The following is a 23,952-nucleotide window of genomic DNA, read 5'->3' on the forward strand; positions in this document are numbered from 1 at the left end:
TCGTAACGCGTTAGAACTCTGTCGTCGTAACGCGTTAGAACTCTGTCGTCGTAACGCGTTAGAACTCTGTCGTCGTAACGCGTTAGAACTCTGTCGTCGTAACGCGTTAGAACTCTGTCGTCGTAACGCGTTAGAACTCTGTCGTCGTAACGCGTTAGAACTCTGTCGTCGTAACGCGTTAGAACTCTGTCGTCGTAACGCGTTAGAACTCTGTCGTCGTACCCCGTTAGGACTCTGTCGTCGTAACGCGTTAGGACTCTGTCGTCGTAACGCGTTAGAACTCTGTCGTCGTAACGCGTTAGAACTCTGTCGTCGTAACGCGTTAGAACTCTGTCGTCGTAACGCGTTAGAACTCTGTCGTCGTAACGCGTTAGAACTCTGTCGTCGTAACGCGTTAGAACTCTGTCGTCGTAACGCGTTAGAACTCTGTCGTCGTAACGCGTTAGAACTCTCGTCGTCGTAACGCGTTAGAACTCTCGTCGTAACGCGTTAGAACTCTCGTCGTAACGCGTTAGAACTCTCGTCGTAACGCGTTAGAACTCTCGTCGTAACGCGTTAGAACTCTCGTCGTAACGCGTTAGAACTCTCGTCGTAACGCGTTAGAACTCTCGTCGTAACGCGTTAGAACTCTGTCGTCGTAACGCGTTAGAACTCTCGTCGTAACGCGTTAGAACTCTCGTCGTAACGCGTTAGAACTCTCGTCGTAACGCGTTAGAACTCCGTCGTCGTACCCCGTTACAACTCCGTCGTCGTAACGCATTAGAACTCTCGTCGTAACGCGTTAGAACTCTCGTCGTAACGCGTTAGAACTCTCGTCGTAACGCGTTAGAACTCTCGTCGTAACGCGTTACAACTCTCGTCGCAACGCGTTAGAACTCCGTCGTCGTACCCCGTTACGACTCTCTCGTCGTACCCCGTTACGACTCTCTCGTCGTACCCCGTTACATCTCTGTCGTCGTACCCCGTTACGACTCTCTCGTCGTACCCCGTTACGACTCTCTCGTCGTACCCCGTTACGACTCTCTCGTCGTACCCCGTTACGACTCTCTCGTCGTACCCCGTTACGACTCTGTCGTCGTACCCCGTTACGACTCTGTCGTCGTACCCCGTTACGACTCTCTCGTCGTACCCCGTTACGACTCTGTCGTCGTACCCCGTTACGACTCTCTCGTCGTACCCCGTTACGACTCTCTCGTCGTACCCCGTTACGACTCTGTCGTCGTACCCCGTTACGACTCTCTCGTCGTACCCCGTTACGACTCTGTCGTCGTACCCCGTTACGACTCTCTCGTCGTACCCCGTTACTACGACTCTCTCGTCGTACCCCGTTACGACTCTCTCGTCGTACCCCGTTACGACTCTGTCGTCGTACCCCGTTACGACTCTGTCGTCGTACCCCGTTACGACTCTGTCGTCGTACCCCGTTACGACTCTCTCGTCGTACCCCGTTACGACTCTGTCGTCGTACCCCGTTACGACTCTGTCGGCGTACCCCGTTACATCTCTGTCGTCGTAACGCGTTAGGACTCTGTCGTCGTAACGCGTTAGAACTCTGTCGTCGTAACGCGTTAGAACTCTGTCGTCGTAACGCGTTAGAACTCTGTTGTCGTAACGCGTTAGAACTCTCGTCGTAACGCGTTAGAACTCTCGTCGTAACGCGTTAGAACTCTCGTCGTAACGCGTTAGAACTCTCGTCGTAACGCGTTAGATCTCTCGTCGTAACGCGTTAGAACTCTCGTCGTACCCCGTTACGACTCTCTCGTCGTACCCCGTTACGACTCTCTCGTTGTACCCCGTTACGACTCTGTCGTCGTACCCCGTTACGACTCCATCATCTCAACAGTTCCTAACGTGTTAATTGAAAGGTAATTTGTCTCCAGAGTGTCTGAAGGCGCTGGGCCACATGGAGGTAGCAGTGACGAGTTACAACAAGGTAGTACAGATGGCTCCTCTTCACCTGGAGGCCAGGCTGTGTCTGTCTACTCTGCAGCAGCAGCTGGGTCGACCTCTCTGTGCCCTCAAGGCCCTGGAGCCCATGTACGACCCAGACACACTGGCACAGGACGCCTCCGCAGCACAGCAGGCAGGTGGAGGGGGAGGGAGGGGAGGGGAGGGGAGGGGAGGGTGTCAGGGTGTGTGTACTGATTATCCCTGTGTGTGTGTGTGTGTGTGTGTGTGTGTGTGTGTGTGTGTGTGTGTGTGTGTGTGTGTGTGTGTGTGTGTGGTGTGTGTGTGTGGTCCAGGAGTTGAAGCTGCTGCTGCACCGCTCTACTCTGCTGCATTCCCAAGGCCGACTGGATGACTACCTGGATACCATGCTGACCATGCTGGCTATGCTGCTGAAGGTAGGCTTCTCTCTCACACACACACACACACACACACACCACACACACACACACACACACACACCACACCACACCACACCACACCACACCACACCACACCACACACACACTGATGTTGTTCCTACTGTGTTGTCATTCAGGTGGCTATGACGCGGGCCCAGGTGTGTGTCAGAGCCAGCATGTGGTCGGGGGTCAGACACCTGCGTCTGGTCAAGGTGTCTAAGGACCTGGTGTCAGACATCGGTGACCAGGAGGCAGCCTATCAGGACATCAGTGGTAAGACTCCTCTGATGGATCACATGTTACAGATGTACTGAGAGATTACAGACCCTACCAGGACATCAGTGGTAAGACTCCTCTGATAGATCACATGTTACAGATGTACTGATAGATTACAGACCGAAAAAGAGAAACGATTAAGCGATGTTCTCTCTCTCTCTCTCTCTCTCTCTCTCTCTCTCTCTCTCTTTCTCTGTCTCTCTCTCTGTCTCTCTCTCTGTCTCTCTCTCTGTCTCTCTCTCCCTCTCCTCCATCCCTCCCTCTCCCTCCCTCTCCCTCCCTCTCCCTCTCCTCCCTCCCTCTCCCTCCCTCCCTCCCTCCCGCCCCAGGTAAGACCAGTGTGTTGTCCCGGGAGGACTGGTGGTTACTGTTGGTGAGGTGTGTGTGTACGCTGTGTGAGATGAAGCGTTTTAAAGAGGCAGAGCTGCTGGTGGATTCTTCTCTGGAGTTCTACTCCTTCTATGACGTCAAGGTAAAGAGGAACCAGCTGGCCTTCTTTCTCTTCCTGTCATTCAAATCAACACACTGTTCAGTATAAAGAAAATGTATTGTAAAAAAGACTAATTTATTGTTCTATCTTTCTAAATGTATTGTTAGCACTTTGTTGTTTAAATCTACATGACAGTGATGTGTTGTTTAGGTGAAGAGGAAAGAGCTGGAGTTCTTTGGTCTGTCGGCTGCTTTCCTGGACCATAACTACCGCAAGGCCTACGATTACATCAGGTCAGACTGGCTGTCCTACTGGCTTGCTGTCCTACTGACTGACTGTCCTGCTGACTGACTGTCCTGCTGACTGACTGTCCTACTGGCTGTCCTGCTGACTGGCTGTCCTGCTGACTGGCTGTCCTACTGACTGGCTGTCCTACTGGCTGTCCTGCTGACTGGCTGTCCTGCTGACTGGCTGTCCTGCTGACTGACTGTCCTACTGGCTGTCCTACTGGCTGACTGTCCTGCTGACTGGCTGTCCTGCTGACTGGCTGTCCTGCTGACTGGCTGTCCTACTGACTGGCTGTCCTACTGGCTGGCTGTCCTGCTGACTGACTGTCCTGCTGACTGACTGTCCTGCTGACTGGCTGTCCTGCTGACTGGCTGTCCTACTGGCTTGCTGTCCTACTGACTGACTGTCCTTCTGACTGGCTGTCCTGCTGACTGACTGTCCTACTGGCTGTCCTGCTGACTGGCTGTCCTGCTGACTGGCTGTCCTGCTGACTGGCTGTCCTACTGACTGGCTGTCCTACTGGCTGTCCTGCTGACTGGCTGTCCTGCTGACTGGCTGTCCTGCTGACTGACTGTCCTACTGACTGTCCTGCTGACTGGCTGTCCTGCTGACTGGCTGTCCTGCTGACTGGCTGTCCTGCTGACTGGCTGTCCTGCTGACTGGCTGTCCTACTGACTGGCTGTCCTACTGGCTGGCTGTCCTGCTGACTGACTGTCCTGCTGACTGACTGTCCTGCTGACTGGCTGTCCTACTGACTGGCTGTCCTACTGACTGACTGTCCTGCTGACTGACTGTCCTGCTGACTGGCTGTCCGTACTGCTGACTGGCTGTCCGTACTGCTGACTGGCTGTCCGTACTGCTGACTGGCTGTCCGTACTGCTGACTGGCTGTCCGTACTGCTGACTGGCTGTCCGTACTGCTGACTGGCTGTCCGTCCTGCTGACTGGCTGTCCGTCCTGCTGACTGGCTGTCCGTCCTGCTGACTGGCTGTCCGTCCTGCAGACTGGCTGTCCGTCCTGCAGACTGGCTGTCCGTCCTGCAGACTGGCTGTCCGTCCTGCTGACTGGCTGTCCGTCCTGCTGACTGGCTGTCCGTCCTGCTGACTGGATGTCCGTCCTGCTGACTGGCTGTCCGTCCTGCTGACTGGCTGTCCGTCCTGCTGACTGGCTGTCCGTCCTGCTGACTGGCTGTCCGTCCTGCTGACTGGCTGTCCGTGCTGCTGACTGGCTGTCCGTCCTGCTGACTGGCTGTCCGTCCTGCTGACTGGCTGTCCGTCCTGCTGACTGGCTGACCGTCCTGCTGACTGGCTGTCCGTCCTGCTGACTGGCTGTCCGTCCTGCTGACTGGCTGTCCGTCCTGCTGACTGGCTGTCCGTCCTGCTGACTGGCTGTCCGTCCTGCTGACTGGCTGTCCGTCCTGCTGACTGGCTGACCGTCCTGCTGACTGGCTGTCCGTCCTGCTGACTGGCTGTCCGTCCTGCTGACTGGCTGTCCGTCCTGCTGACTGGCTGTCCGTCCTGCTGACTGGCTGTCCGTCCTGCTGACTGGCTGTCCTACTGCTGACTGGCTGTCCTACTGCTGACTGACTGTTCTGCTGACTGATTGTCCTGCTGACTGACTGGCCTACTGACTGGCTGTCCTGCTGTCCGTACTGCTGACTGGCTGTCCGTCCTGCTGACTGGCTGTCCGTCCTGCTGACTGGCTGTCCGTCCTGCTGACTGGCTGTCCGTCCTGCTGACTGGCTGTCCGTCCTGCTGACTGGCTGTCCGTACTGCTGACTGGCTGTCCGTCCTGCTGACTGGCTGTCCGTCCTGCTGACTGGCTGTCCGTCCTGCTGACTGGCTGTCCGTCCTGCTGACTGGCTGTCCGTCCTGCTGACTGGCTGTCCGTCCTGCTGACTGGCTGTCCGTACTGCTGACTGGCTGTCCGTCCTGCTGACTGGCTGTCCGTCCTGCTGACTGGCTGTCCGTCCTGCTGACTGGCTGTCCGTCCTGCTGACTGGCTGTCCTGCTGACTGGCTGTCCTACTGACTGACTGTCCTTCTGACTGGCTGTCCTGCTGACTGACTGTCCTACTGGCTGTCCTGCTGACTGGCTGTCCTGCTGACTGGCTGTCCTGCTGACTGGCTGTCCTACTGACTGGCTGTCCTACTGGCTGTCCTGCTGACTGGCTGTCCTGCTGACTGGCTGTCCTGCTGACTGGCTGTCCTGCTGACTGGCTGTCCTGCTGACTGGCTGTCCTACTGACTGACTGTCCTGCTGACTGACTGTCCTGCTGACTCACTGTCCTGCTGACTGACTGTCCTGCTGACTGACTGTCCTGCTGACTGGCTGTCCTGCTGACTGGCTGTCCGTACTGCTGACTGGCTGTCCGTACTGCTGACTGGCTGTCCGTACTGCTGACTGGCTGTCCGTCCTGCTGACTGGCTGTCCGTCCTGCTGACTGGCTGTCCGTCCTGCTGACTGGCTGTCCGTACTGCTGACTGTCTGTCCGTCCTGCTGACTGTCTGTCCGTCCTGCTGACTGGCTGTCCGTCCTGCAGACTGGCTGTCCGTCCTGCAGACTGGCTGTCCGTCCTGCAGACTGGCTGTCCGTCCTGCAGACTGGCTGTCCGTCCTGCAGACTGGCTGTCCGTCCTGCAGACTGGCTGTCCGTCCTGCTGACTGGCTGTCCGTCCTGCTGACTGGCTGTCCGTCCTGCTGACTGGCTGTCCGTCCTGCTGACTGGCTGTCCGTCCTGCTGACTGGCTGTCCGTCCTGCTGACTGGCTGTCCGTGCTGCTGACTGGCTGTCCGTGCTGCTGACTGGCTGTCCGTGCTGCTGACTGGCTGTCCGTCCTGCTGACTGGCTGTCCGTCCTGCTGACTGGCTGTCCGTCCTGCTGACTGGCTGTCCGTCCTGCTGACTGGCTGTCCGTCCTGCTGACTGGCTGACCGTCCTGCTGACTGGCTGTCCGTCCTGCTGACTGGCTGTCCGTCCTGCTGACTGGCTGTCCGTCCTGCTGACTGGCTGTCCGTCCTGCTGACTGGCTGTCCGTCCTGCTGACTGGCTGTCCGTACTGCTGACTGGCTGTCCGTACTGCTGACTGGCTGTCCGTCCTGCTGTCTGGCTGTCCGTACTGCTGACTGGCTGTCCGTACTGCTGACTGGCTGTCCGTCCTGCTGACTGGCTGCCTGCTGACTGGCTGACCGTCCTGCTGACTGGCTGTCCGTCCTGCTGACTGGCTGTCCGTCCTGCTGACTGGCTGTCCGTCCTGCTGACTGGCTGTCCGTCCTGCTGACTGGCTGACCGTCCTGCTGACTGGCTGTCCGTCCTGCTGACTGGCTGTCCTGCTGACTGACTGTCCTGCTGACTGATTGTCCTGCTGACTGACTGGCCTACTGACTGGCTGTCCTGCTGTCCGTACTGCTGACTGACTGGCCTACTGACTGGCTGTCCTGCTGTCCGTACTGCTGACTGGCTGTCCGTCCTGCTGACTGGCTGTCCGTCCTGCTGACTGGCTGTCCGTACTGCTGACTGGCTGTCCTACTGCTGACTGGCTGTCCTACTGCTGACTGGCTGTCCGTCCTGCTGACTGGCTGTCCGTCCTGCTGACTGGCTGTCCGTCCTGCTGTCTGGCTGTCCGTACTGCTGACTGGCTGTCCGTCCTGCTGACTGGCTGTCCGTCCTGCTGACTGGCTGTCCGTCCTGCTGACTGGCTGTCCGTCCTGCTGACTGGCTGTCCGTCCTGCTGACTGGCTGTCCGTCCTGCTGACTGGCTGTCCGTCCTGCTGACTGGCTGTCCGTCCTGCTGACTGGCTGTCCGTCCTGCTGACTGGCTGTCCGTCCTGCTGACTGGCTGTCCGTCCTGCTGACTGGCTGTCCGTCCTGCTGACTGGCTGTCCGTCCTGCTGACTGGCTGACCGTCCTGCTGACTGGCTGTCCGTCCTGCTGACTGGCTGTCCGTCCTGCTGACTGGCTGTCCGTCCTGCTGACTGGCTGTCCGTCCTGCTGACTGGCTGTCCGTCCTGCTGACTGGCTGTCCGTCCTGCTGACTGGCTGTCCGTCCTGCTGACTGGCTGTCCCTACTGCTGACTGGCTGTCCCTACTGTTGACTGGCTGTCCTACTGACTGGCTGTCCTGCTGACTGACTGTTCTGCTGACTGACTGTCCTGCTGACTGATTGTCCTACTGACTGGCTGTCCTGCTGTCCGTACTGCTGACTGGCTGTCCGTCCTGCTGACTGGCTGTCCGTCCTGCTGACTGGCTGTCCGTCCTGCAGACTGGCTGTCCGTCCTGCTGACTGGCTGTCCGTCCTGCTGACTGGCTGTCCGTCCTGCTGACTGGCTGTCCGTCCTGCTGACTGGCTGTCCGTACTGCTGACTGGCTGTCCGTCCTGCTGACTGGCTGTCCGTCCTACTGACTGACTGTCCTTCTGACTGGCTGTCCTGCTGACTGACTGTCCTACTGGCTGTCCTGCTGACTGGCTGTCCTGCTGACTGGCTGTCCTGCTGACTGGCTGTCCTACTGACTGGCTGTCCTACTGGCTGTCCTGCTGACTGGCTGTCCTGCTGACTGGCTGTCCTGCTGACTGGCTGTCCTGCTGACTGGCTGTCCTGCTGACTGGCTGTCCTACTGACTGACTGTCCTGCTGACTGACTGTCCTGCTGACTCACTGTCCTGCTGACTGACTGTCCTGCTGACTGACTGTCCTGCTGACTGGCTGTCCTGCTGACTGGCTGTCCGTACTGCTGACTGGCTGTCCGTACTGCTGACTGGCTGTCCGTACTGCTGACTGGCTGTCCGTCCTGCTGACTGGCTGTCCGTCCTGCTGACTGGCTGTCCGTCCTGCTGACTGGCTGTCCGTACTGCTGACTGTCTGTCCGTCCTGCTGACTGGCTGTCCGTCCTGCTGACTGGCTGTCCGTCCTGCAGACTGGCTGTCCGTCCTGCAGACTGGCTGTCCGTCCTGCAGACTGGCTGTCCGTCCTGCAGACTGGCTGTCCGTCCTGCAGACTGGCTGTCCGTCCTGCTGACTGGCTGTCCGTCCTGCTGACTGGCTGTCCGTCCTGCTGACTGGCTGTCCGTCCTGCTGACTGGCTGTCCGTCCTGCTGACTGGCTGTCCGTCCTGCTGACTGGCTGTCCGTCCTGCTGACTGGCTGTCCGTGCTGCTGACTGGCTGTCCGTGCTGCTGACTGGCTGTCCGTGCTGCTGACTGGCTGTCCGTCCTGCTGACTGGCTGTCCGTCCTGCTGACTGGCTGTCCGTCCTGCTGACTGGCTGTCCGTCCTGCTGACTGGCTGTCCGTCCTGCTGACTGGCTGTCCGTCCTGCTGACTGGCTGTCCGTCCTGCTGACTGGCTGTCCGTCCTGCTGACTGGCTGTCCGTCCTGCTGACTGGCTGTCCGTACTGCTGACTGGCTGTCCGTACTGCTGACTGGCTGTCCGTCCTGCTGTATGGCTGTCCGTACTGCTGACTGGCTGTCCGTACTGCTGACTGGCTGTCCGTCCTGCTGACTGGCTGTCCGTCCTGCTGACTGGCTGACCGTCCTGCTGACTGGCTTACCGTCCTGCTGACTGGCTGTCCGTCCTGCTGACTGGCTGTCCGTCCTGCTGACTGGCTGTCCGTCCTGCTGACTGGCTGACCGTCCTGCTGACTGGCTGTCCGTCCTGCTGACTGGCTGTCCTGCTGACTGACTGTCCTGCTGACTGATTGTCCTGCTGACTGACTGGCCTACTGACTGGCTGTCCCGCTGTCCGTACTGCTGACTGGCTGTCCGTCCTGCTGACTGGCTGTCCGTCCTGCTGACTGGCTGTCCGTACTGCTGACTGGCTGTCCTACTGCTGACTGGCTGTCCTACTGCTGACTGGCTGTCCGTCCTGCTGACTGGCTGTCCGTCCTGCTGACTGGCTGTCCGTCCTGCTGTCTGGCTGTCCGTACTGCTGACTGGCTGTCCGTCCTGCTGACTGGCTGTCCGTCCTGCTGACTGGCTGTCCGTCCTGCTGACTGGCTGTCCGTCCTGCTGACTGGCTGTCCGTCCTGCTGACTGGCTGTCCGTCCTGCTGACTGGCTGTCCGTCCTGCTGACTGGCTGTCCGTCCTGCTGACTGGCTGTCCGTCCTGCTGACTGGCTGTCCGTCCTGCTGACTGGCTGTCCGTCCTGCTGACTGGCTGTCCGTCCTGCTGACTGGCTGACCGTCCTGCTGACTGGCTGTCCGTCCTGCTGACTGGCTGTCCGTCCTGCTGACTGGCTGTCCGTCCTGCTGACTGGCTGTCCGTCCTGCTGACTGGCTGTCCGTCCTGCTGACTGGCTGTCCGTCCTGCTGACTGGCTGTCCGTCCTGCTGACTGGCTGTCCGTCCTGCTGACTGGCTGTCCGTCCTGCTGACTGGCTGTCCGTCCTGCTGACTGGCTGTCCGTACTGCTGACTGGCTGTCCCTACTGCTGACTGGCTGTCCCTACTGTTGACTGGCTGTCCTACTGACTGGCTGTCCTGCTGACTGACTGTTCTGCTGACTGACTGTCCTGCTGACTGATTGTCCTACTGACTGGCTGTCCTGCTGTCCGTCCTGCTGACTGGCTGTCCGTCCTGCTGACTGGCTGTCCGTCCTGCTGACTGGCTGTCCGTCCTGCAGACTGGCTGTCCGTCCTGCTGACTGGCTGTCCGTCCTGCTGACTGGCTGTCCGTCCTGCTGACTGGCTGTCCGTCCTGCTGACTGGCTGTCCGTACTGCTGACTGGCTGTCCGTCCTGCTGACTGGCTGTCCGTCCTGCTGACTGGCTGTCCGTCCTGCTGACTGGCTGTCCGTACTGCTGACTGGCTGTCCGTCCTGCTGACTGGCTGTCCGTCCTGCTGACTGGCTGTCCGTCCTGCTGACTGGCTGTCCGTCCTGCAGACTGGCTGTCCGTCCTGCAGACTGGCTGTCCGTCCTGCAGACTGGCTGTCCGTCCTGCAGACTGGCTGTCCGTCCTGCTGACTGGCTGTCCGTCCTGCTGACTGGCTGTCCGTCCTGCTGACTGGCTGTCCGTACTGCTGACTGGCTGTCCGTACTGCTGACTGGCTGTCCGTCCTGCTGACTGGCTGTCCGTCCTGCTGACTGGCTGTCCGTACTGCTGTCCTGCTGTCCGTACTGCTGACTGGCTGTCCGTCCTGCTGACTGGCTGTCCGTCCTGCTGACTGGCTGTCCGTCCTGCAGACTGGTTGTCCGTCCTGCTGACTGGCTGTCCGTCCTGCTGACTGGCTGTCCGTCCTGCTGACTGGCTGTCCGTCCTGCTGACTGGCTGTCCGTCCTGCTGACTGGCTGTCCGTCCTGCTGACTGGCTGTCCGTCCTGCTGACTGGCTGTCCGTCCTGCTGACTGGCTGTCCGTCCTGCTGACTGGCTGTCCGTACTGCTGACTGGCTGTCCGTCCTGCTGACTGGCTGTCCGTCCTGCTGACTGGCTGACCGTCCTGCTGACTGGCTGACCGTCCTGCTGACTGGCTGACCGTCCTGCTGACTGGCTGACCGTCCTGCTGACTGGCTGTCCGTACTGCTGACTGGCTGTCCGTCCTGCTGACTGGCTGTCCGTACTGCTGACTGGCTGACTGTCCTGCTGACTGGCTGACTGTCCTGCTGACTGGCTGTCCTACTGCTGACTGGCTGTCCTACTGCTGACTGGCTGTCCGTCCTGCTGACTGGCTGTCCGTCCTGCTGACTGGCTGTCCGTCCTGCTGACTGGCTGTCCGTCCTGCTGACTGGCTGTCCGTCCTGCTGACTGGCTGTCCGTCCTGCTGACTGGCTGTCCGTCCTGCTGACTGGCTGTCCGTACTGCTGACTGGCTGTCCGTACTGCTGACTGGCTGTCCGTCTTGCTGACTGGCTGTCCGTACTGCTGACTGGCTGTCCGTACTGCTGACTGGCTGTCCGTACTGCTGACTGGCTGTCCGTACTGCTGACTGGCTGTCCGTACTGCTGACTGGCTGTCCGTCCTGCTGACTGGCTGTCCGTCCTGCTGACTGGCTGTCCGTCCTGCTGACTGGCTGTCCGTCCTGCTGACTGGCTGTCCGTCCTGCTGTCTGGCTGTCCGTCCTGCTGTCTGGCTGTCCGTCCTGCTGACTGGCTGTCCGTCCTGCTGACTGGCTGTCCGTCCTGCTGACTGGCTGTCCGTCCTGCTGACTGGCTGTCCGTCCTGCTGTCTGGCTGTCCGTCCTGCTGACTGGCTGTCCGTCCTGCTGACTGGCTGTCCGTCCTGCTGACTGGCTGTCCGTCCTGCTGACTGGCTGTCCGTCCTGCTGACTGGCTGTCCGTCCTGCTGACTGGCTGTCCTACTGGCTCCAGAAACATCTAGAGAGAAACAGCTTCCTCCTTGTCATATACACTCCAAGTGTGTTAGATCAGGAGGTGCACCAGGGCTTATTTTGAGTGTGTGTGTGGACCATATTGACCTCTAACCTCCATCTGTTTGTAGGCTGACGCTGATGGAGAAGCAGGAGTGGCCCATGCTGTGGAATGTATTCAACCAGGTGATCCTTCACACACACACACACACACACACACACACACACACACACACACACACACACACACACACACACACACACACACACACACACACACACCAGCTCACTCATTCTCCCTGTCCTTTCCCACCAGGTGACCCTTCACTCCCAGGACGTGCGTCATCATCGGTTCTGTCTGCGTCTGATGATGAAGAACCCAGACAACCACGCCCTGTGTGTTCTCAGTGGACACAACGCACTGGTGTCTGGCAGCTTCAAACACGCACTCGGTACGACCACACAGATGCATACTACAGATGCATACTACAGATGCATACTACAGATACATACTACAGATACATACTACAGATACATACTACAGATACATACTACAGATGCATACTACAGATACATACTACAGATGCATACTACAGATGCATACTACAGATGCATACTACAGATGCATACTACAGATGCATACTACAGATGCATACTACAGATACATACCACAGATACATACTACAGATACATACTACAGATACATACTACAGATACATACTACAGATGCATACTACAGATACATACTACAGATACATACTACAGATACATACTACAGATACATACTACAGATACATACTACAGATACATACTACAGATGCATACTACAGATGCATACTACAGATGCATACTACAGATGCATACTACAGATGCATACTACAGATACATACTACAGATGCATACTACAGATACATACCACAGATACATACTACAGATACATACTACAGATACTACAGATACATACTACAGATGCATACTACAGATGCATACTACAGATGCATACTACAGATACATACTACAGATACATACTACAGATGCATACTACAGATACATACTACAGATACATACCACAGATACTACAGATACATAGTACAGATGCATACTACAGATACATAGTACAGATACATACTACAGATACATACTACAGATACTACAGATACATACTACAGATACATACTACAGATGCATACTACAGATGCATACTACAGATGCATACTACAGATGCATACTACAGATGCATACTACAGATACATACTACAGATACATACTACAGATACTACAGATACATACTACAGATACATACTACAGATGCATACTACAGATGCATACTACAGATACATACTACAGATACATACTACAGATGCATACTACAGATACATACTACAGATACATACCACAGATACTACAGATACATAGTACAGATACATAGTACAGATGCATACTACAGATACATAGTACAGATACATACTACAGATACATACTACAGATACTACAGATACATACTACAGATACATACTACAGATGCATACTACAGATACATAGTACGGATACATACTACAGATACATACTACAGATACTACAGATACATACTACAGATACATACTACAGATGCATACTACAGATACATACTACAGATACATACCACAGATACTACAGATACATAGTACAGATACATAGTACAGATGCATACTACAGATACATAGTACAGATACATACTACAGATGCATACTACAGATGCATACTACAGATGCATACTACAGATGCATACTACAGATGCATACCACAGATACATACTACAGATGCATACTACAGATGCATACTACAGATGCATAAAACTATGGCCTTCTAGCCAGGGGAATGGTCATTGCACATCCAGGTTAATGTGGAATCCAAGTAGGAATTAATGTCTTTGTCTCTCTGTGTCTCTCTGTGTCTCTCTGTGTCTCTGTGTCTCTCTGTGTCTCCCTGTCTCTCCCTGTCTCTCTCTGTCTGTCTGTCTCTCTCTCTCTCTCCCTGTCTCTCTGTGTGTCTCTCTCTCTGTGTGTGTGTCTCTCTCTCTCTCTCTCTCTCTCTCTCTCTGTGTCTCTGTCTCTCTCTCTCTCCCTGTCTCTCTGTCTCTGTCTCTCTCCCTGTCTCTCTCTCTCTAGGTCAGTACGTTCAGGCGTTCAGGGCTAAGCCAGATGAACCTCTGTACAGTCTGTGTGTTGGCCTCACCTTCTTCCACATGGCGTCTCAGAAGTTTGTGGTTAAACGCCACCCGCTGATACTGCAGGTCAGAATCCTATTGTGTCCCATAGAAGTGTGTAGAACCTATAGGATGTATGTGTTCATGTGGTGTGGTTGTGCTGTAAAACCTGTTATAAAGTCATACAGTCACCCCTTTTGTAAGCCTGTAACCCTCGGTCTGTGTGTGTAGACCCTATATCTGTGTGTGTGTGTGTGTGTGTGTTTAGACCCTGTGTGTGTGTGTGTGTGTTTAGACCCTGTGTGTCGTGTGTGTGTGTGTGTGTAGACCCTGTGTGTCGTGTGTGTGTGTGTGTGTGGACCCTGTGTGTGTGTGTGTGTGTGTTTAGACCCTGTGTGTCATGTGTGTGTAGACCCTGTGTGTCATGTGTGTGTAGACCCTGTGTGTCATGTGTGTGTAGACCCTGTGTGTCGTGTGTGTAGACCCTGTGTGTGTGTAGACCCTGTGTGTGTGTAGACCCTGTGTGTGTATGTGTGTGTAGACCCTGTGTGTGTGTAGACCCTGTATGTGTGTGTAGACCCTGTATGTGTGTGTAGACCCTGTATGTGTGTGTAGACCCTATGTGTTGTGTGTGTAGACCCTGTGTGTGTGTAGACCCTATGTGTCGTGTGTGTAGACCCTATGTGTCGTGTGTGTAGACCCTGTGTGTCATGTGTGTGTAGACCCTGTGTGTCGTGTGTGTGTAGACCCTGTGTGTCGTGTGTGTGTAGACCCTGTGTGTGTGTAGACCCTGTGTGTGTATGTGTGTGTAGACCCTGTGTGTGTGTAGACCCTGTATGTGTGTGTAGACCCTGTATGTGTGTGTAGACCCTATGTGTTGTGTGTGTAGACCCTGTGTGTGTGTAGACCCTATGTGTCGTGTGTGTAGACCCTGTGTGTGTGTAGACCCTGTGTGTCGTGTGTGTAGACCCTGTGTGTGTAGACCCTATGTGTGTATGTGTGTGTAGACCCTGTGTGTGTGTAGACCCTGTGTGTCGTGTGTGTAGACCCTGTGTGTGTATGTGTGTGTAGACCCTATGTGTATGTGTTTTGTGTCATAACGTGTGTGTCTGTGTGTTGTGGCAGGGCTTCTCGTTCCTGTGGCGTTACGTGGAGCAGCGTGGGCCCTGCCAGGAAAGCATGTACAACCTGGGACGGGCCCTGCAGCAGATGGGCCTGGCACACCTCGCCATTCACTATTACCACAAGGCTCTCAGCTTCCCTCCTCTTACACTAGAGGTATATACTACAGGCACACCTCACCATTCACTATTACCACAAGGCTCTCAGTTTCCCTCCTCTTACACTAGAGGTATATACTACAGGCACACCTCCCATTCACTATTACCACAAGGCTCTCAGCTTCCCTCCTCTTACACTAGAGGTATATACTACAGGCACACCTCCCATTCACTATTACCACAAGGCTCTCAGCTTCCCTCCTCTTACACTAGAGGTATATACTACAGGCACACCTCCCATTCACTATTACCACAAGGCTCTCAGCTTCCCTCCTCTTACACTAGAGGTATATACTACAGGCACACCTCCCATTCACTATTACCACAAGGCTCTCAGCTTCCCTCCTCTTACACTAGAGGTATATACTACAGGCACACCTCCCATTCACTATTACCACAAGGCTCTCAGCTTCCCTCCTCTTACACTAGAGGTATATACTACAGGCACACCTCCCATTCACTATTACCACAAGGCTCTCAGCTTCCCTCCTCTTACACTAGAGGTATATACTACAGACACACCTCGCCATTCACTATTACCACAAGGCTCTCAGTTTCCCTCCTCTTACACTAGAGGTATATACTACAGACACACCTCTCCATTCACTATTACCACAAGGCTCTCAGTTTCCCTCCTCTTACACTAGAGGTGCAGTTGAAGTCAGAAGTTTACATACACTTAGGTTGGAGTCATTAAAACTTGTTTTTTAACCACTCCACAAATTTCTTGTTAACAAACTATAGTTTTGGCAAGTCGGTTAGGACATCTACTTTGTGCACGACAAGTCATTTTTCCAACAATTGTTTTCAGACAGATTATTTCAATTATAATTCACTGTATCACAATTCCAGTGGGTCAGAAGTTTACATCCACTAAGTTGACTGTGCCTTTAAACAGCTTGGAAAAATCCACAAAATGGTGTCATGGCTTTAGAAGCTTCTGATAGGCTAACTGACATCATTTGAGTCAATTGGAGGTGTATCTGTGGATGTATTTCAAGGCCTACCTTCAAACTCAGTGTCTCTTTGCTTGACATCATGGGAAAATCTGAAGAAATCAGCCAAGACCTCAGAAAAAAAATGGTAGACCTCCACAAGTCTGGTTCATCCTTGGGAGCAATTTCCAAAAGCCAGAAGGTACCTCGTTCATCTGTACAAACAATAGTACACAAGTATAAACACATGGGACCACGCAGCCGTCATACCGCTCAGGAAAGAGACGCGTTCTGTCTCCTAGAGATGAACGTACTTTGGTGCGAAAAGTGAAAATCAATCCCAGAACAACAGCAAAGGACCTTGTGAAGATGCTGGAGGAAACGGGTACAAAAGTATCTATATCCACAGTAAACGAGTCCTATATCGACATAACCTGAAAGGCCGCTCAGCAAGGAAGAAGCCACTGCTCCAAAACCGCCATAAAAAAGCCAGACTACGGTTTGCAACTGCACATGGGGACAAAGATCATACTTTTTGGAGAAATTTACCTCTGGTCTGATGAAACAAAAATAGAACTGTTTGGCCACAATGACCATCGTTATGTTTGGAGGAAAAAGGGGGACGCTTGCAAGCTGAAGAACCTCATCCCAACTGTGAAGCAAAGGGGTGGCAGCATCATGTTGTGGGGGTGCTTTGCTGCAGGAGGGACTGGTGCACTTCACAAAATAGATGGCATCATGAGGGAGGAAAATTATGTGGATAAATTGAAGCAACATCTCAAGACATCAGTCAGGAAGTTAAAGCTTGGTCGCAAATGGGTCTTCCAAATGGACAATGACCCCAAGCATACTTCCAAAGTTTTGGCAAAATGGCTTAAGGACAACAAAGTCAAGGTATTGGAGTGACCAACACAAAGCCCTGACCTCAATCCTATAGAAAATGTGTGGGCAGAACTGAAAAAGCATGTGCGAGCAAGGAGGCCTACAAACCTGATTCAGTTACACCAGCTCTGTCAGGATGAATGGTCCAAAATTCACCCAGTTTATTGTGAGAAGCTTGTGGAAGGCTACCTGAAACGTTTGACCCAAGTTAAACAATTTAAAGGCAATGCTACCAAATACTAATTGAGTGTTTGTAAACTTCAGACCCACTGTGAATGTGATGAAAGAAATAAAAGCTGAAATAACTCCTTCTCTCTTACTATTATTCTGATATTTCACATTCTTAAAATAAAGTGGTGATCCTAACTGACCTAAGACGGGGAATTTTTACTACGAATAAATGTCAGGAATTGGGAAACTGAGTTTAAATGTATTTGGCTAAAGTGTATGTAAACTTCCGACTCCAACTGTATATACTACAGACACACCTCTCCAGTCACTATTACCACAAGGCTCTCAGCTTCCCTCCTCTAACACTACAGGTATATACTACAGGCACACCTCATCTCTTCCTCATCTCTCTCCTACAGGGTATTGAGGCTGACCAGGTAGACCTGCGTAGAGAGATAGCCTTCAACCTGTCAATCATCTACCAGGCCAGTGGAAACACTGAGATGGTACGGCACCTCATCAACACATACTGCACGGTGTAACGGCCTATCATGTCCTCCTATACTGCACGTGTAACGGGCTGTCAGTTCCTCCTATACTGCACGGTGTAACGGCCTATCAGGTCCTCCTATACTGCACTGTGTAACGGCCTATCAGGTCCTCCTATACTGCACGTGTAACGGGCTGTCAGTTCCTCCTATACTGCACGGTGTAACGGCCTATCAGGTCCTCCTGTACTGCACGGTGTAACGGCCTATCAGGTCCTCCTATACTGCACGGTGTAACGGCCTATCAGGTCCTCCTATACTGCACGGTATAATGACCTATCAGGTCCTCTTATACTGAACTGTATAGTGACCTATCAGGTCCTCTATACTGCATGGTATAACAGCCTATCAGGTCCTCCTGTACTGCACGGTGTAACGGCCTATCAGGTCCTCCTATACTGCACGGTGTAACGGCCTATCAGGTCCTCCTATACTGCACGGTATAATGACCTATCAGGTCCTCTTATACTGAACTGTATAGTGACCTATCAGGTCCTCTATACTGCACGGTGTAACGGCCTATCAGGTCCTCCTATACTGCACGGTATAATGACCTATCAGGTCCTCTTATACTGAACTGTATAGTGACCTATCAGGTCCTCTTATACTGAACTGTATAGTGACCTATCAGGTCCTCAATACTGAACTGTATAGTGACCTATCAGGTCCTCAATACTGCATGGTATAACAGCCTATCAGGTCCTCAATACTGAACTGTGTAATGACCTATCAGGTCCTCAATACTGAACTGTATAGTGACCTATCAGGTCCTCTTATACTGAACTGTATAGTGACCTATCAGGTCCTCAATACTGAACTGTATAGTGACCTATCAGGTCCTCTTATACTGAACTGTGTAATGACCTATCAGGTCCTCAATACTGAACTGTATAGTGACCTATCAGGTCCTCTATACTGCATGTTATAACAGCCTATCAGGTCCTCAATACTGAACTGTATAGTGACCTATCAGGTCCTCAATACTGAACTGTATAGTGACCTATCAGGTCCTCTATACTGCATGTTATAACAGCCTATCAGGTCCTCAACACTGAACTGTGTAATGACCTATCAGGTCCTCAATACTGAACTGTATAGTGACCTATCAGGTCCTCTTATACTGAACTGTATAGTGACCTATCAGGTCCTCAATACTGAACTGTATAGTGACCTATCAGGTCCTCTATACTGCATGTTATAACAGCCTATCAGGTCCTCAACACTGAACTGTATAGTGACCTATCAGGTCCTCTATACTGCATGGTATAACAGCCTATCAGGTCCTATGTGATGTGTATTATGAGACATATAATTGATGGTATAAGATAGTGTTTCCCCAAACATTTTTTTCAGCAGCGGTGACAAAGTTAGTGTAGTGGGTGTGGCCAATGGCACGGTCTCCGACCGAAAATGAGCAGAGACATTTTGGTGTTTTAAAGCAAATTTTCTGCAATTCTACACATTTTGTCATGGTGCTAAGAGAAAAATGCTCACTTTAAAAACAAATGTCCTGCAATTCTACACATTTTGCCATGGCTTATGCTGTGGCTTCTGCTGTGTTCTTATGCTATCTGAATGACTCAAACATTATAACAGAATCAATGGGGGCCCCGTGACATGATATTTTAGGGGAACTTTTTATTCTCCCTGACTAGTTTTTATTTTGGTGATTCTTTTTTTTGTTCTCAAAGATACTCTTAATAAAAAATCTGTCACTCCATGAGCTTTTCTACATAGAAAAAATATATATGTTTTTTGGGGAGAGTGGCAGCAAGTCATATTTTTGGGAGTGGCAGCAAGGATGTGGTGCGCCGCCACTGCTAAATTAGTATAGGGGAAACACTGTGATGTCCTGACCAATACCATAGGAATACTATTACACTGTATCATGTATAGGAAGTCATATTTACCATAGGAATACTATTACACTGTATAGGAAGTCATATTTACCACAGGGAATACTAGATGTATCCAGGGGTCACATTTAAAATCACCCCAGTCACTTACTCCCTGTTCCACAGCCTTGCTAAAAAACTGTCTAAAGATGTAAAAAGGTAAACATGTTTTGTATATATTGTTGTCAACAACATCTTATGTTAACTCTAACTTGTGTACATAGATTTTGTAGAAAATTGTATTTGAATACACTGAAATAAAATAAAAAATCTGTTTATTAACCATTTGTGGTGCTTTTTTAAACCTGACCCAGAAGCCTGATGTTGTTGGAAAAACATCCGACTGGCTCCTTTGTTATGCTACAGGGATTATAAAAGTGAGATTGACCAAATCCCTCCGTCCATCTGCTAACATCTTGTCGCTGCCTCCTCATAGTGCTAGTGATCCATCTAGCCTACTTTCATCCACTATGCTCGTATACTGACTGATGCCACTGGTCCAAACAACGTTATGCCGCGCCAGCTAGCGCACGGTTTACCAGATATAGCCTTTTAGAAAGTTCTTCAACGAGATTCAAGGGTTGACTTTTGGAAAAGTGTTGAGTTAAAATCTCGATATGCTGGCACCGTTCCGACCTGTCACCAAGGAGAGATGCTACAAAAATAGGAACGTATTCACTGTTGCTGCCACAGGAGCGGAAACAGTGCAGCGGATATGGGGTCTTCTAAATAATTAAGAAAAGAGGAGCGCTTTCTTTACTGCAGACTGGCACGTCAAGTAACGGTTCGGTAGAAACTAACGGAGTTTATCCACCAATGCTATGAAATCTAACAGATGACATCGCAACCTCGGATCGAGAACCAGATTTTACGGCTGACATTTGACAGACTGCAAGGGGAGCGGAAGGGAGCGACAGTACCGCCGCGAAAGAGTGCTGGAACACGGCTGGGAGTCCACAGACCTTCGGTGGGGCACGGCCCATGCGGATCTGTCGTCCATGATCAGACGTCGGGAAATAAACATGTAGCTAGCTACTGCTACTTGGTTATAGTACATACAATTCACCGTAAATAAGAACACGGGAAAGCGGGCTTGACGTGTCGATTGCCGTACGGTGTTCAACGTTATTTTGACGGTAAGTGAGGTGTGCTTACATAATGGGTACTGGGTTTTCGCTGGGATTTGCTGTTATTGTTTTCATCCCGGGAAGTCGCGAGTTGGGCTGACACGGAAAGTGATGCTACTTGTGACAGGTTGACAGCGAACACGTTTGGGTATGCAGGCTACAGTGGGCGATAATACACTTCACATATGTGGGATATTTATATTTCTCAAGAAATGAGTTCAACCCCATAATAACAACAATGTAATCGTTTAATGGGGTTTAAATGATCTCAGTATAGGCCTGTGGTCTAGTAGTGTAAAACTGCTGGTGCCTGTGACGGTTTGTGTCAGGTATTTAGTGACTAGTGTAATGCCATGTTGATATATGACAATGCATCATATATAGCCTACTTGGCAGCGGCCCACCAACTAGTTGTTGTGACAGCCTATAATAGGTTTCTGAGGGAACATGTTAGTCAGAAATAAATCCCTTATTTCTCTATGTATAAGTATGGACAGATAGAAAACGGTTGCAATATGGTGTTTCATGAGTGATGGTGAGGCCATAACCAGACTGACCACTGCTCAGAACCAGTCTGGTTTCTTTGTCTAACTCAATAACAGCAGGGCCTGGGATTCATCTCAGTATATTTCCTCATCTCTAATTGGTTCAATAAGTCCTTAACTCACAGACACCACAGGAATAGAGTAAAACATTAACTACTTCTGTGCAACATCTGGCTGTGTGTGCGTGTGTGTGTGTGCGTGCGTGTGTGCGTGCGTGCGTGTGTGTGTGTGTGTGTGTGTGTGTGTGTGTGTGTGTGTGCGCGAGCGAGGCAGTTTATTGAGATCATAGAGAAACACACAGGACAGTGGGGCTGGCCAGGGGAGTCACGGACCTAAAATGTTTTGAAGTGGACACTCATGGCCAAACTATGTGAATGTATTTTCTGTTATAAACTAATGGTAGGCTCTGTCTTGTATAGGCCTAGTCATGTCCTTCATAGGGTTAGAACTGGACATTTCACTGGACATTATGTACATGAGACCTTACAGGGGCTGACTGGGAGTCCAGAAATAACTGGTGGTGTGTGATGGAGAACAATATGTAGCCTAGGCAACACACACACACATACACACACTGCAGCTAGCTTCCTGTTCACAGCCCAGAGCTCAGAGCCCTGCCCATAACATTCCATCCTGTGCCACTGGCCGGGAACTTCCGAACTCTACGGCCAAACGGCACCCTATTTCCAATGTAGTGCACTACTTTTGACCAGCGCCCATAAGGCTCTGGTCAAAAGTAGTGCACTATATAGGGAATAGGGTGCCATTTAGGTTGCATGCTATCTGTGTTGTTGTTGACCAACTGAATAGAATACCAGTCATTCCGTTCCACACTGGCTGTTCACTTTGCCTCTTACATTCACTGTCCCTAAACACAGTGACTCCATGGATCACCCTGTAGCTCTGTTAAATACACCTTATCTGTAGCTCTGTTAACACACCTTCCCTGTAACTCTGTTAATACACCTGATCTGTAACTCTGTTAATACACCTTATATGTAGCTCTGTTGACACACCGTACCTGTAACTCTGTTAATACACCTGACCTGTAGCTCTGTTAATACACCTTACCTGTAGCTCTGTTAATACACCTGACCTGTAACTCTGTTAATACACCTGACCTGTAGCTCTGTTAATACACCTGACCTGTAGCTCTGTTAATAAACCTTACCTGTAGCTCTGTTAATACACCTGACCTGTAACTCTGTTAACACACCTTACCTGTAACTCTGTTAATACACCTGACCTGTAGCTCTGTTAATACACCTGACCTGTAGCTCTGTTAATACACCTGACCTGTAGCTCTGTTAATACACCTGACCTGTAGCTCTGTTAATACACCTGACCTGTAGCTCTGTTAATACACCTGACCTGTAGCTCTGTTAATACACCTGACCTGTAGCTCTTTTAATACACCGTACCTGTAACTCTGTTAACACACCTTACCTGTAACTCTGTTAATACACCTGACCTGTAGCTCTGTTAATACACCTGACCTGTAACTTTGTTAACACGCCTTACCTCTAGCTCTGTTAATACACCTTACCTGTAGCTCTGTTAACACACCTTACCTGTAACTCTGTTAACACACCTTACTTCTAGCTCTGTTAATACACCTGACCTGTAGCTCTGTTAATACACCTGACCTGTAGCTCTGTTAATAAACCTTACCTGTAGCTCTGTTAACACACCGTACCTGTAACTCTGTTAATACACCTGACCTGTAACTCTGTTAATACACCGTACCTGTAACTCTGTTAACACACCTTACCTCTAGCTCTGTTAATACACCTTACCTGTAGCTCTGTTAACACACCTTACCTGTAACTCTGTTAACACACCTTACTTCTAGCTCTGTTAATACACCTGACCTGTAGCTCTGTTAACACACCTTATCTGTAGCTCTGTTAACACACCTTACCTGTAACTCTGTTAACACACCTTACCTCTAGCTCTGTTAATACACCTGAACCGCTACCCACCACCCATGTGACTGGGGTCTACTGCCTGGCTGCCTCTGCTTTTCTCTTGGACTTATGACCTCATTTCCTGTAAGCGGAGAGAATATAGGAGGGTTGTTTTTAGTACTTTAGTCAACAATATTGTCACATAACGCCAGTGTATTTTGGGAATGGTACCTGTCTGTGGTTGAATCCAAAACCAGAGGGTGGACAGGAGAGGAGAGGGAGAATCTTATGGTACCTAACCTAACATTACTACACTATAACCTAAACTGTTCTAGACACCTGTCACTTCATACACACACAAACACACCCATATGGCATCGCTCTCTCTACCATCCTATTTCTGCCTCATGTGGGAACAGTTTTGTAGGCTACATCTCAATACCACCTCCGGTGTTTCAGCCCTTTAAGAGCTCTGCTCTCTGTACAGTGCTACCTCGCCCTCTTTCACTCTCTCCCTCTTTCACTTATTCTCTCCACCTCTCTCTCTCTCTCTCGCTGCCTACTCCCTCCTCTCTCCGTCTCTCTACCCCATTTCCCTCTCTCCTCTTCCTCCCATACTACCTTCATCCCTCCCTCCTTTCTCAGTGTAATCTCCTGACAGGGTGATTAGGGAATGTAAACCCTGTATGCCTGAAGCTTGAAGCTGATTGGATGATGGTTGGCTGTGTCTAGTCTCTCTCTCTCTCTCTCTCTCCCTCTCTCCCGCTCTCCCGCTCTTCCTCTAGGATCTAGGCTCTAGACAGGCTCTCGGCCCTGGATCACTCTCTCTCTCTGAGCCTGGTCCAATC

General features: G+C 51.5%; 2 protein-coding genes across 5 annotated transcripts in view; both read left to right on the forward strand.

Annotated features, from left to right (window-relative positions):
- Positions 1 to 19,807, forward strand: part of gtf3c3 (general transcription factor IIIC, polypeptide 3) — a 30,670-nt gene extending 10,863 nt beyond the window's left edge. Inside the window, exons 11-21 of one of the 3 annotated variants that reach the window (XM_055930273.1) lie at positions 1,881 to 2,083; positions 2,244 to 2,345; positions 2,486 to 2,621; positions 2,954 to 3,096; positions 3,265 to 3,347; positions 11,761 to 11,815; positions 11,946 to 12,081; positions 13,777 to 13,901; positions 14,940 to 15,092; positions 17,502 to 17,635; positions 17,844 to 19,807. In XM_055930273.1, the coding sequence (XP_055786248.1) occupies positions 1,881 to 2,083; positions 2,244 to 2,345; positions 2,486 to 2,621; positions 2,954 to 3,096; positions 3,265 to 3,347; positions 11,761 to 11,815; positions 11,946 to 12,081; positions 13,777 to 13,901; positions 14,940 to 15,092; positions 17,502 to 17,624 (1,259 nt within the window). In that variant the 3' untranslated portion in view covers positions 17,625 to 17,635; positions 17,844 to 19,807. Of the gene's footprint in view, positions 1 to 1,880; positions 2,084 to 2,243; positions 2,346 to 2,485; positions 2,622 to 2,953; positions 3,097 to 3,264; positions 3,348 to 11,760; positions 11,816 to 11,945; positions 12,082 to 13,776; positions 13,902 to 14,939; positions 15,093 to 17,501 lie in introns of those variants that run through there. The other 2 variants (XM_055930272.1, XM_055930274.1) reach the window with 2 other exon arrangements.
- Positions 19,808 to 19,929: 122 nt separating this feature from the next.
- hecw2b (HECT, C2 and WW domain containing E3 ubiquitin protein ligase 2b) overlaps positions 19,930 to 23,952 on the forward strand; it is an 81,638-nt gene continuing 77,615 nt past the window's right edge. The window contains exon 1 of one of the 2 annotated variants that reach the window (XM_055930287.1): positions 19,930 to 20,661. The gene's annotated coding sequence lies outside the window, so the exon portion shown is untranslated. The remainder of the gene's footprint in view (positions 20,662 to 23,952) is intronic. The other variant, XM_055930286.1, reaches the window with a different exon arrangement.

The sequence above is a fragment of the Salvelinus fontinalis genome, chromosome 7, assembly GCF_029448725.1.
Source record: "Salvelinus fontinalis isolate EN_2023a chromosome 7, ASM2944872v1, whole genome shotgun sequence".
NCBI lineage: Eukaryota > Metazoa > Chordata > Actinopteri > Salmoniformes > Salmonidae > Salvelinus > Salvelinus fontinalis.